Source organism: Procambarus clarkii, chromosome 2 (assembly GCF_040958095.1).
Source record: "Procambarus clarkii isolate CNS0578487 chromosome 2, FALCON_Pclarkii_2.0, whole genome shotgun sequence".
NCBI lineage: Eukaryota > Metazoa > Arthropoda > Malacostraca > Decapoda > Cambaridae > Procambarus > Procambarus clarkii.
The window spans coordinates 40,123,203-40,139,031 of record NC_091151.1 but is presented as its reverse complement, the minus strand read 5'-3'; the positions used below and the strand labels follow the sequence as shown (position 1 = coordinate 40,139,031).

Genomic DNA, 15,829 nt, shown 5'->3' with positions numbered 1-15,829 from the left:
GGAGGAGGAGGATGCTGCATCACTCCACTTGTGAATTAGTTCCTCAGCCTTACCCTGGGGGTCTTTGTGAGCCGCAGGCCGGGCTCTGCCCCCCTTAGCTATCTGAATTTTTGCCCACACTTGTCTTGCAGATGTTTCCCGTCCAATAGAGCTAGTGAACTCAAGCCATTGTCTTTCCCGCTCCATGTACAGTACCGTACATGGATTAAATTAATAAATATACAACAACTTTTTTCAGAAATAACATAAGCCGTGTAATACTGCTATTGAGAGTTACTGATTTCATACATCAGTACGAAATGTTTATTTACAAACTGTGCTATCTGTTTTTGGCATCTTGGTAAATACAGAACTCTGCAAGAGCAACTATGTAATTTTTTTCTAATTGGATGTAATTATTATGCACCTTGGACCCATCTTGTGAGCGGTAATAGAAAGAGATTGGAAATATGAACAGAGCTCAAAAATTTAGCTAAACTACATTATTGATAAGCTAGTTACATAATTTGTTATAAACTATCCTCAAAGCTAATAATATGTGTATACTCTTGTCTAAATAAAAGAAACGAGGAGAGTGGAGGATTTCTAGATAAGAAAATGCCTAAAGTTACTAATATACAGAGCATTATGGGCACAATGTGGGGAAAAAAATAATGGAGTAAGAAGCAACTAAATGAGATCGGAAGCACTTACGAATTGCAGTAAAGAAATACAAATAAAAGGACAATTACGTGAAAGGAACAGCAGCAATTGCAACAGAACAAAGGTTAGTACTTTTCTCCGTAAGCATTTAAAAATTGACAAGATACAGATGGTACAATTTTATATAAACATTTTACACTGCAGATATCGGTAACAGTACAGGTTCAGTAATTAATGTCCAATACGACCATTTAGGAAGCAAGGTTGTTCACATAGTTACTTTAGTAGTAATTAGTTATTCTCGTTGGTTGAGAGGACAGTCTTTGATGTGATTAGGGAAGTAATTCCACAGTTTGGCCCCCTTGATTTGCAGAGCATGTCTGCTTTGGTTAAGTCGCGCTCTTGGAATATCAGATACTTGTTTCTAGTGTGGTGCCAAAGGGTTTGATACAGCCCTTTAGGAAGCACTTAAGGTTGGGATTAGCATTTCGGTTCAGAGTTTTATTTATACAGAGTACACTTAAGAAGATGTGTAGTGACTTAAATATTTAGCATATTTAAAGATTTAAGTACGGAAGCAGAGTACTGTCTGGGGCTTGAGTTTGTTCTAATTGCTGACCTGTGTTGAGCAATTAGGGTTTGAAAATTACTTTGGGTAATAGACCCCCAGACACAAATACCATAGGTGAGAAGTATAAATGAGCAAGTAATAGCTACTAGGGCAAGGCGAGGTACATTGTATCTGATTTTAGAATAAATGCCAACTGTTTAATTTTTATATATATACTTAGTATATAGCACTGGAAATTCAACGTATCAATGAGAGCACCAAGAAATTTACAATCTACTGTTACTAATTTGGATATTGTTAGTTCTTGGGTTAATTTGATTGGTAGACTCATTGCCAAACAAAAATTCAAAGGTTTTATCCATATTAAGATGAGATGGTTAAGTTACCCAAAGATGGAATGTTTTTACTTCAGCATTCACTGTGTCATTTAGAACAAGATAGTTAGGATTCGAGAAAATTAAGGTTATCAGCAACTAGAATTTGCTTGAGGTATTGAACGGCATTTGGAAGGTCATTGATGTAGATGACAGAGGAAAGAGATTTGATTGGAGAAATGTGGCAAATGTGGTACCTGAAGTTTCCATATTGGGACCAACTTTGTTTTATGCATCAGTGACATGTATGAGAATATTACAAACCACGTCATCAAATTTGCAGATGACACTTAAGATCTATGGAAAAGTAGGAAGTTTGATAGAGGCCTTACAAATAGATCTCTATTAGCTCGAAATGGGTCGGAAAATTGTCAAATGCTTTTTAATCCTGAAAAATTAAGACCTTGCATGTAGGGTATAACAATGCTCATCACAACTATCAAATCAACAACACTACTGTGCAGCAGATTAAAAGACTCAAATAACCTATTGGTCAGAATCCATCAGTCATTGAAGCTTGTACAATAAGTGGGAGCTGCAGTTCAAAAAAAAAAAAAATGGATGGGGGCAACCAAACCCTAGGAATAGTCAAATGAACTTTTGACTTGAAGGAAAAGAAGGTCGGCGTTCAATCTCGAACCGTCCAAGCGGTTGGGCACCATTCCTCCCCCCCTCCCCCCCCCCGTTCCATCCAAAATCCTTATCTCGACCCCCTTCCAAGTGCTATATAGTCGTAATGGCTTGGTGCTTTCCCCAGATAATTCCCACCCTCCCATTTGGGATATTGTATCCAGACATGGAGACCTCGTCTTCAGAATATCTGATTTGTAAAAGTACAACGCAGAGCGACAAAATCATCTCAGAAGTAAGTCGACTCTCATACCAGGAAAGATTGAGGGTCACATGACTAACAACACTGCAAATCAGATAAGAAAGGGCTGATCTCATCGACCCCTTTAAATTGACTTTTAATGGAGGTCTGGAGGGCTTTTGTGCAAGAGTTAGGATGATCTAGCCTAAACATTTTGATACCAATTAGAGTATTAATTTCGGTAACATGATTAATGACGCTCGGAATAATAATAATAATTATTTAATTTATACAGAACACAGTACAATGGTTGAACTTGTTACGTAAAACACTAATATTTAATAAAGTCACTAGTGAACATCGATGCTGTAGTACAAAGGCGATCTACGTCCTAGACTCAAGTGGTAGACCCGGGTTCAATCCCCGGCAAGCACTAAAAAAGAAAAGGCACGTTTCCCTTCACCTGATGATTCTGTTCACTTAGCAGTAAATAGGTACCCGGGAGTTAGTCAACTATTGCAGTGTTGCATCCTGGAGAAGCTCAGTACTTCGACCCGGGGGGGGGGGGGGGGGGAAGGGGACCTCGATATAAGCCTACATGTGAGTGTGTGTGAGCGAGTGATGTATGTCGTACCTAATAGCCAGAGTTGCGTAACAAGCCGAATTTTCGTGAAATATTAAATTAAACAAAAAAGTAAAAAAAGTCTTATGAAATTATTGTTTTTATTGTATTATATATGATTCCAATTTGATGTCAAAACTAACATTTAAATTTTATAAAACCTAACCTATTGTAACCTAACATACCTAAGTAATTCGTTCCTAATATAATATAAATATATATATATATATATATATATATATATATATATATATATATATATATATATATATATATATATATATATATATATATATATATATATATATATAATCTGTCTTCGACACAGCGAATTACAAATTTCAGCCCCGCTCCTGTGCCAGGTAAGTCCATCACGGGCTCACCATAGTCCGTACTACTTGGAACTTTTAGTTCCCAGTAGCTGAATTTTAAACAACAACAACAAAGAGCGAATTAAATGGTGAGAACATTAGATAAGCCACCGGCTTTCTATCTCCCTCGAGGCCAGTAGAAACCTATGGCTCTAGGGTAAATTCAACTAAAATTCCAGAGGTTTTACGTTCGTTAGGTATAATGGGGGAGACGGGGTTTTTATTTTGCTTTGTTTTACATAGGTGAATGCAGGACCAGACAACTTCTGTTGGCAGGGTGAGAGGTAAGCAGCCATTCCCATAGCTGATGGTAAGCCTCACCTTACTAGAGTATCCCTAGAACACGACCCTCCAATCGGTTAACAAGTTAGCTATGCATGACCCCGGGTTATTTGAGGGATTATTCTTTCCTGAATATTAGGGTTGCATAAAAGTCTGCATTGGTTTATCCTAGGGAGTGCGATGCTTGTAGAGCTGAAACAGAAACAGAAAGGGTAAAAAGAGTATGAAAACAAACATATGGGGGTTACAGATCCTACGGGCTACTCATGCCCGTGCCACCTTTTGTGGTGGCTTATAATCCTCATCAATCAATCTGGTTACATATCACGGGCTAATCAACTGTACTCACCTAGTTACTAGTTATTAGTTGTCATTGGGGGTTGTGCTTCGACTCTTTAGTCCCGCCTCTTAACCGCCAATCTACATGGGTAGCAGTGCCACCTTTGGGTGGTTTGATCATCATCAATCAATTTATCGAGTTACAGATTACGGGCTACTGATGCCCGTGCCACCTTTTGGGTGGCTTAAACTTCATAAATCAATCGGGTTACAGTGCAGCCTACACAACCGTTGATGGTGGGAAGAGGAGAGGTGTCTGGATGACCTTAGCCAGGATTGTATACGTGCGTCCAGACAGGGGCCTCCTCCACACGCAACTTCTTAACACTGTAATTTTCGCTCTCAATTTCTTGCCATCACTTGCCATACTCACATTTCTCCTCTTCTTAAAGCTAACATTTCTCCTCTTCTGAAAGCCTACTCAAACATAAATGTTAACAGTAAACATAAATGGTATAAACAATTAAATTGTAAATTTTTTTATAATCGTTCTTTAATTAAGCAATTGATCATATAAAAAAAGGAATTCCTTAACAAGCTAATTATGGTTTGATTGAAAGATCACATCAAATTAGGGCACATTCGATGCTTTCCAGAAAGCAAGGTAAAGGTGAATAAGTATCGGTAAACTTGAGGAAAGAGGAGAAGGAGGTGTGGCGAGGAGAAAATTCAGAAGAAAGCTGTGGGCGAGGAGCGAGAGGTTACCGCCTGAGGTGCCAGCGGCCGGCCAGTGTTGACACGGCCTTGGTGCGAGCTGTAGTCCCGGGGGCTGGTTCGTGCTCCTCACCCACTACTGTCCCTGCTACTGACGCAGGCACCATCCTGCACTAACCTTGTGTGTCTGCCCCTAGTTCTTGTGTGTCAGCCGCCACCATGAATGTATATAGCTGTATGCGGGCCCTGGCGGTGCGCCTGCCGGCTCAACGGTTGTGTGAGGCTAATGTTCCTGCTCTTGCTGCTGTCGCCTATGGCCGGGCCTTCAGTGACCAGGCCCTAAAGAAGGATGTGGAGACCGTAGCAGCAGCGAAGCCCAGTGTACCAAGTGGCAAACTAGGTAAACCTGGTGACAGGCAATTTAAATGTTGTTTTATTAATGGTTTAGTTTAATTCACTTATTATGTACCCCATACCCATCTTGTGGGTGGTAGTGGAAAGGGTTAGAGGCACATAATGGGTTCAGGGACCGAACCCCACAATTCATTTAGCTAAGCAAGTTACAATTTCGATTTATTAATGGGTTAAGGGACTAGTTCATATTTTTATTCTAGACGGACTTGACCAACCTCGTATAATTAAGTCTTCCAGGAAAGTGACAGTTACCGCACCTACAACTAGCCTGTAGAAGCAATGTTCGGAGACTAGTTCATACAAGAGAAAGTGCAGTGCTTTTTCTGTATGCTGATTAGGATCTTGACAAAGGACTCTTGCCTAAGCAAAGGCTTGTGAGATGTTTAGTGTTAAACACATTCGAACAATTTGTTGGTGATCTGTGAGCTGACAGTCAATGAAGTGCCAATATAACTAAATTTAAGGTATTGCAGTTCTGATTGAATATCAAAAAGCTTTTTAGTGTTTAGTGCTTTCACAGCTGTTACACTAACATGTTTCAGCTCCTGCTACCAAACTAGCAGGAGCTACTTCAGCTAGCAGTAAATAGTTAACCAGGAAGACTCCAGTCATACGTTGCATCCTGGGGAAGGTCTCTTAATCCATAGTAAGGAAGTATCTTGTGCAGTGTACTCGTTCAGGACCATATTGGTAACTGACCCAGTTGTCACTTGGGTTAACCCATGTATAGGATTCCAGAAATGTGCAACCATGTTGGAATAGACAAGAGCCCAAAGAAACAAATTGTTGAAAGATGACAAGTTAAAGCATTATATTGTCAGATCAAAGACCAAATTGTATATGCATAGAACTTGTACCAGAAAAATTGTCTTAAATAAAACTTGTGTAGTTTTATCAAAGTTGAAGATTTTCCATTACTCGCAGAGCCATGAACCTGCAGTCTTATTGAGAGCAACACTGAAAACTCTACATTTTTTCAGTTTGAAGTCAAATTATGCCTGTTGCTAGTCTATAAGTGTTCAAGATTTTACTGGAAAGCTTTATTTCTGATGAAGATTATTTCTGAGCAAGATTTATTGCTGAATGGATCATTTTCAGATTTATTTGATTTTGAAGTAAAAAGTGTGCTGCATCCTTTTGACTATGATATACTGCTCTGAAAATATAGAGGAACCTGTTAGTTTAACAGTTGTGATGACTAAAAATATAAATTAAAAAAAAAAAACTGGAATGACTAGATTGTGGTTGTCAAATAAAACTAAATGGCTCTATCCAAACATGTGATGACATGACTAAAATTCAGTTTTTTTTAACTTCATATTTGGTTGAGTAGCTATAAAATACTGAAAAGTAGAACATGCAGAGATGGGAAAAACTGACTCGAATATAAAAGCAAATACTGAGACTAGCACAAGGGTTATATTGAATAAATACTGTATTAACAAAATTAACTAACTTTATTTTTAAGTTGCATTAAAAAAAAATACATTTAGTGGGAGATAGGTTACAAAATTACTGAAAAGGGGGCAATGAGAAATGAAAGGTCTAGGAATCCACATGTGAACAGTGGCTCTAGAAAATTTAAAGTTTAATAAACATAGGGTTTCTAATTCCTGGGGTTAACTGTAAAACTTCTCTGAATGCTAATATTACATTGCATTTATTCATTGTATAACGCTAGTGACCAAAATTAAAAATCATATCCATTTAGCTTGACAAGATACAGCTGAAGAATAGGCATTTTACTGCTAACGCTTGTAGATAATTCCCAAAGTCCTATTTTCCGTGTTCCAAACTTGTATACAGTACAGTATATAATAATTTTTTTCCACAATTTGGTGTATTTACTCGGCTCATAATTTAATGTTTTCAAACTTGAAAGCATAATGTACAGAAGCATACATTAATGTTATTATATAATAACCTTAATTTTTTAAATTCTTCTTGGTGATGGTTATGCTAGTTTACCATTTTTCAGTTAACTTAAATATATTGTAGTACTACAGTATATTAAATATGCTTTCCCAACATTTTCTAAAACTTTAAATTCTTTTCAGGGCTGACTGATCATCGTGTCAGTAAACTAGAGAAATTCTTCTTGGTTTGGGGTGGAAAATACAAGACAATTGCAGAAGTTCCCGATCATGTGAAGTAAGCATTTGGCTGTACACTAACATTTTTATTTACATGCATGTGCTGGTAGCAATACCATACTCTTGCATGAAGTTGGTTACAAGATGTCCACTTGTCAGTTTTATCATAAGATTACTTTTTATGAATAATTTTCTTCTTGCCTAGCTCTACTTTCTTGCAGGTAAACTTGTTACAAAAAACTTGGGCCTACTGAATAGCTCTATAGCCTTGAGGATTGCATAGCAGTAACAAAAAAAAAGGGGGGGGGGGAATCCTGGCTGAAAAGGGAGGGGGGGAGAAAATAATTTTGATTGCAATTTTAATATAAATGCAAATTGAAGCATTGTTCAAAGATGCCTGCTGCCCTATCCAAAAGAAAGCTTTATTGATGGAAGCCTCAGCCTGCAACCCCCCCCCTCTCCCCAAAGGTGCCAGACTCCTGGGTATCAATTTACTGCTAGACAAAATAGAGGTATTAAGACAAAAAAGGAAACTTGCCCAACCATTTGTCTTGTCTGAGGGTTGAACCAAAGACTCTTGGTCGAGTTGAACATAGCCAAAATATCGTAAAATGGTTTGGTGACCATGACTTGATGAATGGTGCTTCACCTAGTGCACCATGCATTTTTTTCTTTTATGCATGCTCCTCTCTGTCTTGCCTCTAAACCGAATATTTGTCAAATACAGTATATAATATTGGCAAATTTGTTTGCCAAACATACACGTTTACTGCTTGGTTGCCTACTCTGCCCAAGAATTTGGGCAGTGTTTCCTTTTGCCTGATGCATCTCTTCAATGGAAACTTGGAGATGGGGGAAACAGTTGGGAGTTGTCCTATGAAAGGTCAGTGGTTAGCCTTGGTGGGGTCTAAAGTACAGTTCAGACTTCCTGTCCATGCCAACTAGATTTTTTTTTTTTTTTTTTTTAAACAAAAAAAGCTACACTTGGCAAATCTTTACTTGTATAAAGATTATATAATCATGAGTAATGATTATGTAAAGATGTCCAGTATTGCTGAACTGTCTTAAATTATTAAATATTTTAAATTATGCAAATGTCAAATGCATAAAAAAAATCCCACCCATGGGGGGGGGGGGAAACCCCCCCCCCCCCCCCTCCCTCTTCCCTCTGTTTTATCCACTATGGCAGGTAGTTGGTGCTGCCTTGCTGTCCCATCTAATTGGTTCTGCCATCTTTTGGCCCCCCCCCCCCCACTCCCTGCATCTCTACATCCAGGATAATGTTTACCTTTCTACCACACTAAAGATGATTGGCAGTTACTGAGCACTTTGATGCTATCACACCTGTCTTTGTCAAAAGTGTAAGCCTGCTTTCTTTTCCATCCCTTGTGGCAAGGGTAATAATACTCCCCCCGCCTCGTCCCCCTCCATTCTTGTTCCTGCACCTCCTCGTGAGTTTGCAGCAGTGCCATGTGATCTTGTTATGGAAGTGTTCATTGTCTTCCTAATTCTGTGCCCTTGTCTTATTTTTTTTATTGTTGTAGCCATTATGTTCCACTTGGTGCACCTCTTTGTAGAATGCCTAGAATTTGGGATGGTCGTGTATCAGTTTCATGCAGTAATGTGCCTTGCAAGTCCTTTATTTGTACCTTGTTGGAATTCTTTGTCTGATGTCTTCGATATATCTAGATTTGTAATTTTTATTGTTCGGTGATACAGTACTACATAGTCTTCCTGGCTTAGTCCTGCCTTTTGATGAATTCTAGATTGCAGTGCTCTGGGTGCTTAACTCTAAAGTTGCAGATGCCAAAGAACTGAACTTGTGAAAAGATGTTACTGACTATAGTATTGTTCATTCCATAGGCAGAGTACCCAGCAAGAATGGCAAATTAAGTTTCAAAAGTAATTTTTGGATGGGGGAAAAATTAACGCAGTTGTACAACACTTGCTTAGTCTCAAATGTTCACCCTTAATAAAGAAATTTTCTCGGATAAAATGCGTATTTATCTTCCCCCCCCCCCCAACTTGCTCTTTATTAGTGACTTGAGGATTGCATTAATGCATTGTGATGTACAGTGTCTTGGTACTGTAAATGGTTAGCAAATTTTAGCAAAGTTACTGTAATTATATTTGTTAAACTCAATGCTGTACACCAAATAAGGTTGTGCATAAGTATTTTCTAGAGGACTTGTATTGCACAAACTTGAATTCTCCTGTGCTTTGCATGCTAGACAAAAATCTTTCTTTTTTTAACCATAAAATAAAGGAAGACTGCCATAAATTTGCAATTTGGAAGAGTACTATATGTAATATTGGTTTTTTATTTTTGCAGCCAAGATGTTCTGGAACGTGCCCGTAATAAAGCCAGGATCAAGATTAATATATGGATGTGTGTGGCTACTCTGTTTGGCTGTCTTGGCATGATCTACTCGGGTAAAAAGGCTAGAGAAAGGGGAGAGTCTGTATCAAAAATGAATGAAGACTGGCATAAGAAGCATAATGAAGCTGAAGGGGCCAAAACAGAGTAGGATAACTAGCACAGGGTAATTTTTGTACATGCTTTACTCTGTGTAGGCTCAAAGCATTAGTTACACATGTATTAAATTATATTAAAGTAAGCAATATTAAATTTAAAAGTTTTTACCCCATGCAACTAGTTCCTCGGTATAAAATATAATTGTTTTGGTTATAAAACAAAATTTTCACATGTTTGTATTACTCTACATAATTAAATTTGCATATCCCCAAATTTGGACCTTCAAATATAAGTGTTGACAACTAATATTTAAATGTATGAAAATACTTGTTATTGCAAAAACAGGTTGCAAACCCCCATGGTTTTAAGCTTTACTATACGTTATAATTACAGTATATACCAAATATTATGCATGCCAGTATGCTGTTGACTAAATAAAATGCTGCCACCCAGCGTTAATATAAGTTTCTTCCAGTAAAGAAAAGGAAAAAAAAAAACTAGCAATATATATGAAAGGAAGTGCATGTACAGAACTGCAATGTAGTTATAATATAGCAAACTTAACTGGGCAAAACTGGGTACTATTTGCTGAAAGGGACCATATTGCACAAATGCTTTAAACTGTGGTTCTTTATAACCCTGCAAATTACTTACTTCGTATGCAAATGGTAATCTGTACTTTAGTTCCATTGTGTACTGTCTAGCAGTAAAATACAACTTTTTCTTAAAGTATGCAGAGTCCCTTTATACCATAAAGGAAGAACCATACATTTTGGGGAAAAAAAAAATATATACACACTTAGTAACACATCAACCAAGGTAGATTTTGCAATGTAATATAACATTTAGAACTTGCACGGGTACATGAAATTCTCGTCTGGTTCATGCAGTCTGATGTATGGATGCAATCTTTTTGGGAAGGAGGGTTTCCTGTCGTCTTTGATTTTTTCCCTCTTAATGCCGTCTTTGATAAAGTGCACTCCATTTGTCCTAACACATTTCCTTGACTGTCCATCTCGGAGACCTCCTCCCACTACGGACTCTTGTCTTCTTCTGCTCCCCCTTGAATTTATTATTGGCCCCCCCCCCCCTCCTAACCTGATTTTACTGAGCCTGATCCTCTAGTATCTAGTGCTCATCTTTGACTTAATTTTTTTTTTTATAACTATTCTTTTAATTAATAGAATACTGTATTGATTTTTATGCCAACTTCCATGAACTTCTGATCTGGGTTCTTGTCACTTTGTGCATATCTTCAGGATCTGATGCTTGGCACTCGTCCTGGTTGCTTCCATGGTTATTTCTTTCCCTCCAGCTTTTGCTGAGGGCTTTGACTCTATTACTCTCTTTATTTGTAATGATATTCCCTTTCTCTCTCTCAACTTCACTAGTGCATTCATTCCTCTACTGCCCGTATCGGTGAGTAAATGGTACTGTTCCAGTTATCTCCCCCCTCCCCAAATATTTTGCTTTTTCTTCTGGCTCTTAACTGTTAGGCGCCAGTAAAGAGTTCGTGTTCCTTCCGAGTGATATTTAACTGTAAACATGGCCCCCATGGGATAGTTATATGACAAATACCCAAGACTGACCTCTCAAACCTTTGATCCTTTTCTTTCTCTTCTGAATTCTGATAAGCCAACTCATGTTGACACATGCACTTGCACCCTTTCCTGTCTTCATGTTTTTTTTTTTTTTTTTTTTTTAATTTATTTAGAGCTAACCTGGAGGATTCTTGATGGTCTCCATAAATGACCATTTCCCCATCCTTGTATCCCTTTCTTTCCACACTCCTTTTGCTCTCTCCTTTCCCAAGTGGTAGTTTAAATTAATAAGGCAGACTAATCTATTTGACTTCCATGCTACTCTTTCCAAACTGATTTACCTCTACCTCGAGCTTTTAGTTTTCTAGCCACCTTATTCGATGAAGCCTTCTGCTCTATTCCATTCTACCTCCTGGACTGTGTTCTGGCTGTTTGCTGTAAGCATGCAGCCTGTGAAAGACGCCAACACACGCCAGATTTTTTTGTTTGTTTCGGAAGATGTGTGTGGTGGGCTTCTGTACAGCCAAGAATGAGAGCTGGAAATGTTTTTCAACCCTTACGGTTGACACCCCTCTTCCCTCAGATCTGTACGAAAATCCACAAGGTAGCGGGCAAGTTCCAGATATTTCACCTGCCCTTCACCTCCATGGTCCAGGTAGCAGACCTGGTGTTGGTCATGGGTAAATTGGGTATTTGGGTGTTGGCTCTGGCTCTTGTCTTCCTCATAAACCCCTTATTGAATCTCGTCCCTTAAAAACTTGCACACCCATCTACAGCTCTCCTATAACAATCCCTTCTCTCTCTCTCTCTCTCTCTCTCTCTCTCTCTCTCTCTCTCTCTCTCTCTCTCTCTCAGAACTCCTGTTTGCCTTGACCCTCTGCGGTTCATCAGTGGCAGGTACAGGCGGCATTCATTTTAGAATGATCTGCCATTCTGCCTCGGAAACAAAGGTCTCTCGGGTCATCCCCCAAGGACTTCCGCCCTATTGCCCTCACGTCTGTCTGCAAGCTCTTTGAAGGTATAGTTAACGTTCGTTTGATGTGGTTCTTGGAACACTATCACCACCTCTCCCCTTCTCAATTTGGTTTTTGCAAGTGCTGCAGTACAACGGATGTCCTGGTGAACTTGGTATATATTCGTACTGCTTTTGCTGCGAAGACCTCCGTTGTTGCCGTCCTTTTTGACCTGGAAAAGGCTTACGACAGTACCTGGGGGTATCATATTCTGTCTCAACTTCATTCTTTTGGCCTTTGTGGGAATCGCCCTCTCTTCCTCCAGAGTTTCCTCTCTTGTCGTTCCTTTCATGTGCGACTTGGTACCACTCTCTCTGCCCCTTTTCAGCAGTATGAGGGTGTACCCCAGGGTAGTGTTCTGAGCACTACTCTTTCTAGTTGCCCTCAATGGTCTTCTTTCCTCTCTTCCTTCTGGCGTCTTCTCCGCTCTCTATGTTGATGATCTTACCCTTTGCTGTCAGGGTGATGATTCGCCTCTCCTTCAACGGCGGCTTCAACTTGCGATTGATGCCGTGTCGTCTTGGGCCACCGATCATGGCTTAAAGTTCTCTACGTCTAAGACTTGTGCTATGACTTTTACTCGGAAGCATGTAGTTCTTTGTCGCTTTATGGTCATCCCCTTGTGTACAGGGATTCCGCTAAGCTTTTGGGGTTAATCTTTGACACTCGTTTGTCTTGGTCAGCTCATATCTCTTGCCTCCAAGTTGAATGCTCTAACGCCCTTAACCTGTTAAGATTTTGTTCCATACTTCTTGGGGAGCGGATAGGCGCACACTCCTCCATTTGCACTCCTCTCTCATCCTGTCTAAACTCGATTATGGTTGCCCTGCATACTCTTGTGCTTCTCCTTCTACTCTTCGCCGTCTTGATGCTTTGCACCATACTGGATTGCGTCTCGGCTCTGGTGCCTTTTGTTCGACTCCCGCCCTCAGTTTGTATGTTGACACTGGCTTCCTCTCTCTCTCCTGGGTTATCCTGGGCCACCAATCATGGTTTCAAATTCTTTGCTGAAGACTTTTTATGACTTTTACTCAGAAGCAGGTCATTCTTCATCCCTCCCTTTTGTCACACTATGGTAGTCACCTTCTGTGTAAAAATTTGCTAAACTTTTGGGGTTAATCTTTGAAACTTGTTTATCTTGATCTCCCCATGTGTCTTATCTCAGAGCTGAATGCTCTAAAGCCCTTGCCTTACTTAGTCTTGTCCCATACTTCCTGGAGAACTGATAGATGCATACTCCTGTATTTGCACTCCTGTACTATCTAAACTGGATTATGACTGCCCTGCCTACGCCTGTGCTCTTCCTTCGGTCCTACACTTTTCGTGGTCTGCACCATGGTGGGTTGTGCCTCGTTATCCTGAATATCCTGGTGCCTTTCGTTCGTCCCATATCCAGAGTTTGCATGTTGAAACTGATGTTTTGTCGCTCCAGAATGATAGTTCCTTACTGCGTTCATTTCCTTACGAGGTCTCTACAACATCCTCATTCATGCTTTTGCCGTGCTTTGGCTATTGCCCCTCCGTTACCTTTCACTATCTTTCTTTTATTTTATGTCTTGCTTACAAGCCTCCCTTTTCAGTTTGTTGGCAATATCTCTTCACATGTCGTTCCATCTGTACCTCCTTGGTGGGTCCTACTTGTAAATTTTTTGTCTGACCCATATGATTAAAGCTTCTACCTCCCCCTTGTTCTGAAACAACCTTTCTCTTGAAAATATTTAGACTTTAGACAAATCTAAGTCTGCCAATGGTGTTGGATATGGTTGTCTATCCAGGCCAGACCTACATATGCTGCCTACCTAAAGAGGCAAGAATCTTCATGGTCGACCTGTATGACATTTTTTGTCCTTTAATTGCTCTTGTCATCAGCACTTCTTTGCCATAGTGGTTGACCCTTTTAGTGCTCTCTTGGCTTTGGAGTCTTTTAATCCCTATACTGTAAATCCTGTGTTAGCATAAATGCAGTATTTACCGTTTCTAATCTCTGGGTTCTCAGAACTTTGGTTGTTTTGCTGGGTTCCCAGCCACATTGCTATTTCCTTAAATGAGCATGCAGACCCTGCTGCTAAGGCTGTCTGTAGCTGTCATATTTCCTGTAAAGGCATTTCTTATTCAGATTTCTACCCAGTCATTCGTCAGATCCATGCCCATTAGACTTCTGTTACTTCTGAGCATGCAGTAACAAACTGCATGCTCTTAAGGGTAGCCTGTCCTCTTTGCCCTCCAAGAGGAAAATGGGAAATGGCCCTGGTGAGGTTACATATTGGCCATACACATTCAATTCGTGGGCACTTGGAGCACTGCCCTGCTACTTATTGTCCCACTTAGTCGTGTATATCCTTGCTGAATATCCTGACTTTCGGGACGTGTATATCTTGCCTCCCGCCCGTCCCTCGATGGTGGGAGGGATTCTTGGTGAATCCAATATCTTTATCACTCCCATTTTGCGCCTTTTCTCTCGTATTGGCACCCTTACTTTGCGCCTTTTGAATATCCTGCAACTTCCATGGTGCTACAGTCTCCCTGGCTTGGTGCTTTCTTTTAATAATTACTTGCTTACTTAGGGGTGTGGATTCATGGGCACTTCTGGGTGTGAGGGCCTTAGTACTAAGGCAACAACCCATCATTAGTGCATGCTGCAGTGCAGAGTGATGGGAAAACTACCGCATGGGGTAACTATGATAATTTACTAAAAAGTGGTATAGAAAAAATTTTCCGATAGAAAGTATGTACAAGGTACAGACGTGTAAGCCAAATGCAGGTGCTGTTCATGAGAAGCTCAGCCATAGCACAGTTGTGGTTTGATGAGAGTACCTACCATGCAATAAGAATATTTCTTTTAGAAAAAAATGTATTTGGGATTTAGTGACAGGATTCTGATAGCAGTGTTTTGGTGGTAGTGTTAGTGGTGTGCATAGTATATTGGGCAAATCTGCTTTACTGTGTACCTGACAAATGGGCTGTGCTTGGATCACTGGTTAAGAGATAATCATGCCAATCAGAACTGTTGTAACTGTGTAAACATGTACTTGTACATCACTTGTACAGTGTGATAATAGCAGTGTTGTATAAAGAAACTATGTGGAAGTTAATGAGGACTATATTTGTATTTTGCACATTTTATAGGAATTTCTCCAATTACACTTGTATACAGTAATTGGAAAAATTACACTTGCATAAAAAAAAGAAGGAAAAAATGGTGACAGCAATAAATGGTTTAAATAATATATTTTTGGCAGCTCCTTCCATGTGCCAAGGCCTGGGCAACCTCTTTTTAGGACATCTGCATGAATGCTTGTAAATTAGTCATGAGAATTCATTCCTCCACCATAGCTAAAGTAAATGTACATATTTTAAGTGAATACATTTTAATAAACAAATACTGTAGAGAAACTTGAATGTTTTGTGCATCATTGGGTTGTCATAGACAGGTGTACAGTGGAGGGGTTCAGGCAGTATATAGAAAAGATTAAAATAGGGCTTGTCTAAAATAGCTGCTGCTGCTTTTTTGTGTGTAAATTGTTTTGAGTTACTTACATATTACAAGTCTTTACCTTGCTTCATACATTCATACGAAAACAGGTTGTCCAGTGGTGAAGAACCTCGCCAAAATCTTGGCATAGGTG

The 15,829-nt window shown here is 39.5% G+C and overlaps 1 protein-coding gene across 1 annotated transcript; it reads left to right on the top strand.

Annotated features, from left to right (window-relative positions):
• The first annotated feature begins 4,730 nt into the window (after nucleotides 1-4,730).
• LOC123762250 (UPF0389 protein GA21628) lies at nucleotides 4,731-10,101 on the top strand. The gene is made up of 3 exons (XM_045748644.2): nucleotides 4,731-5,066; nucleotides 7,138-7,231; nucleotides 9,506-10,101. The coding sequence occupies exons 1-3, from the start codon at nucleotides 4,886-4,888 to the stop codon at nucleotides 9,699-9,701; spliced, it is 471 nt and encodes a 156-aa protein (XP_045604600.1). The 5' UTR covers nucleotides 4,731-4,885; the 3' UTR covers nucleotides 9,702-10,101.
• The last annotated feature ends 5,728 nt before the right edge of the window (nucleotides 10,102-15,829 follow it).

What these genes read in the sequence shown, in the direction of transcription:
- LOC123762250 (XM_045748644.2), top strand. Translation starts at nt 4,886, where the DNA reads ATGAATGTATATAGCTGTATGCGGGCCCTGGCGGTGCGCCTGCCGGCT. An exon ending in TGTACCAAGTGGCAAACTAG is followed by an intron (nt 5,067 to 7,137) that starts GTAAACCTGGTG and finishes AATTCTTTTCAG; the next exon opens with GGCTGACTGATCATCGTGTC. An exon ending in GAAGTTCCCGATCATGTGAA is followed by an intron (nt 7,232 to 9,505) that starts GTAAGCATTTGG and finishes TTATTTTTGCAG; the next exon opens with CCAAGATGTTCTGGAACGTG.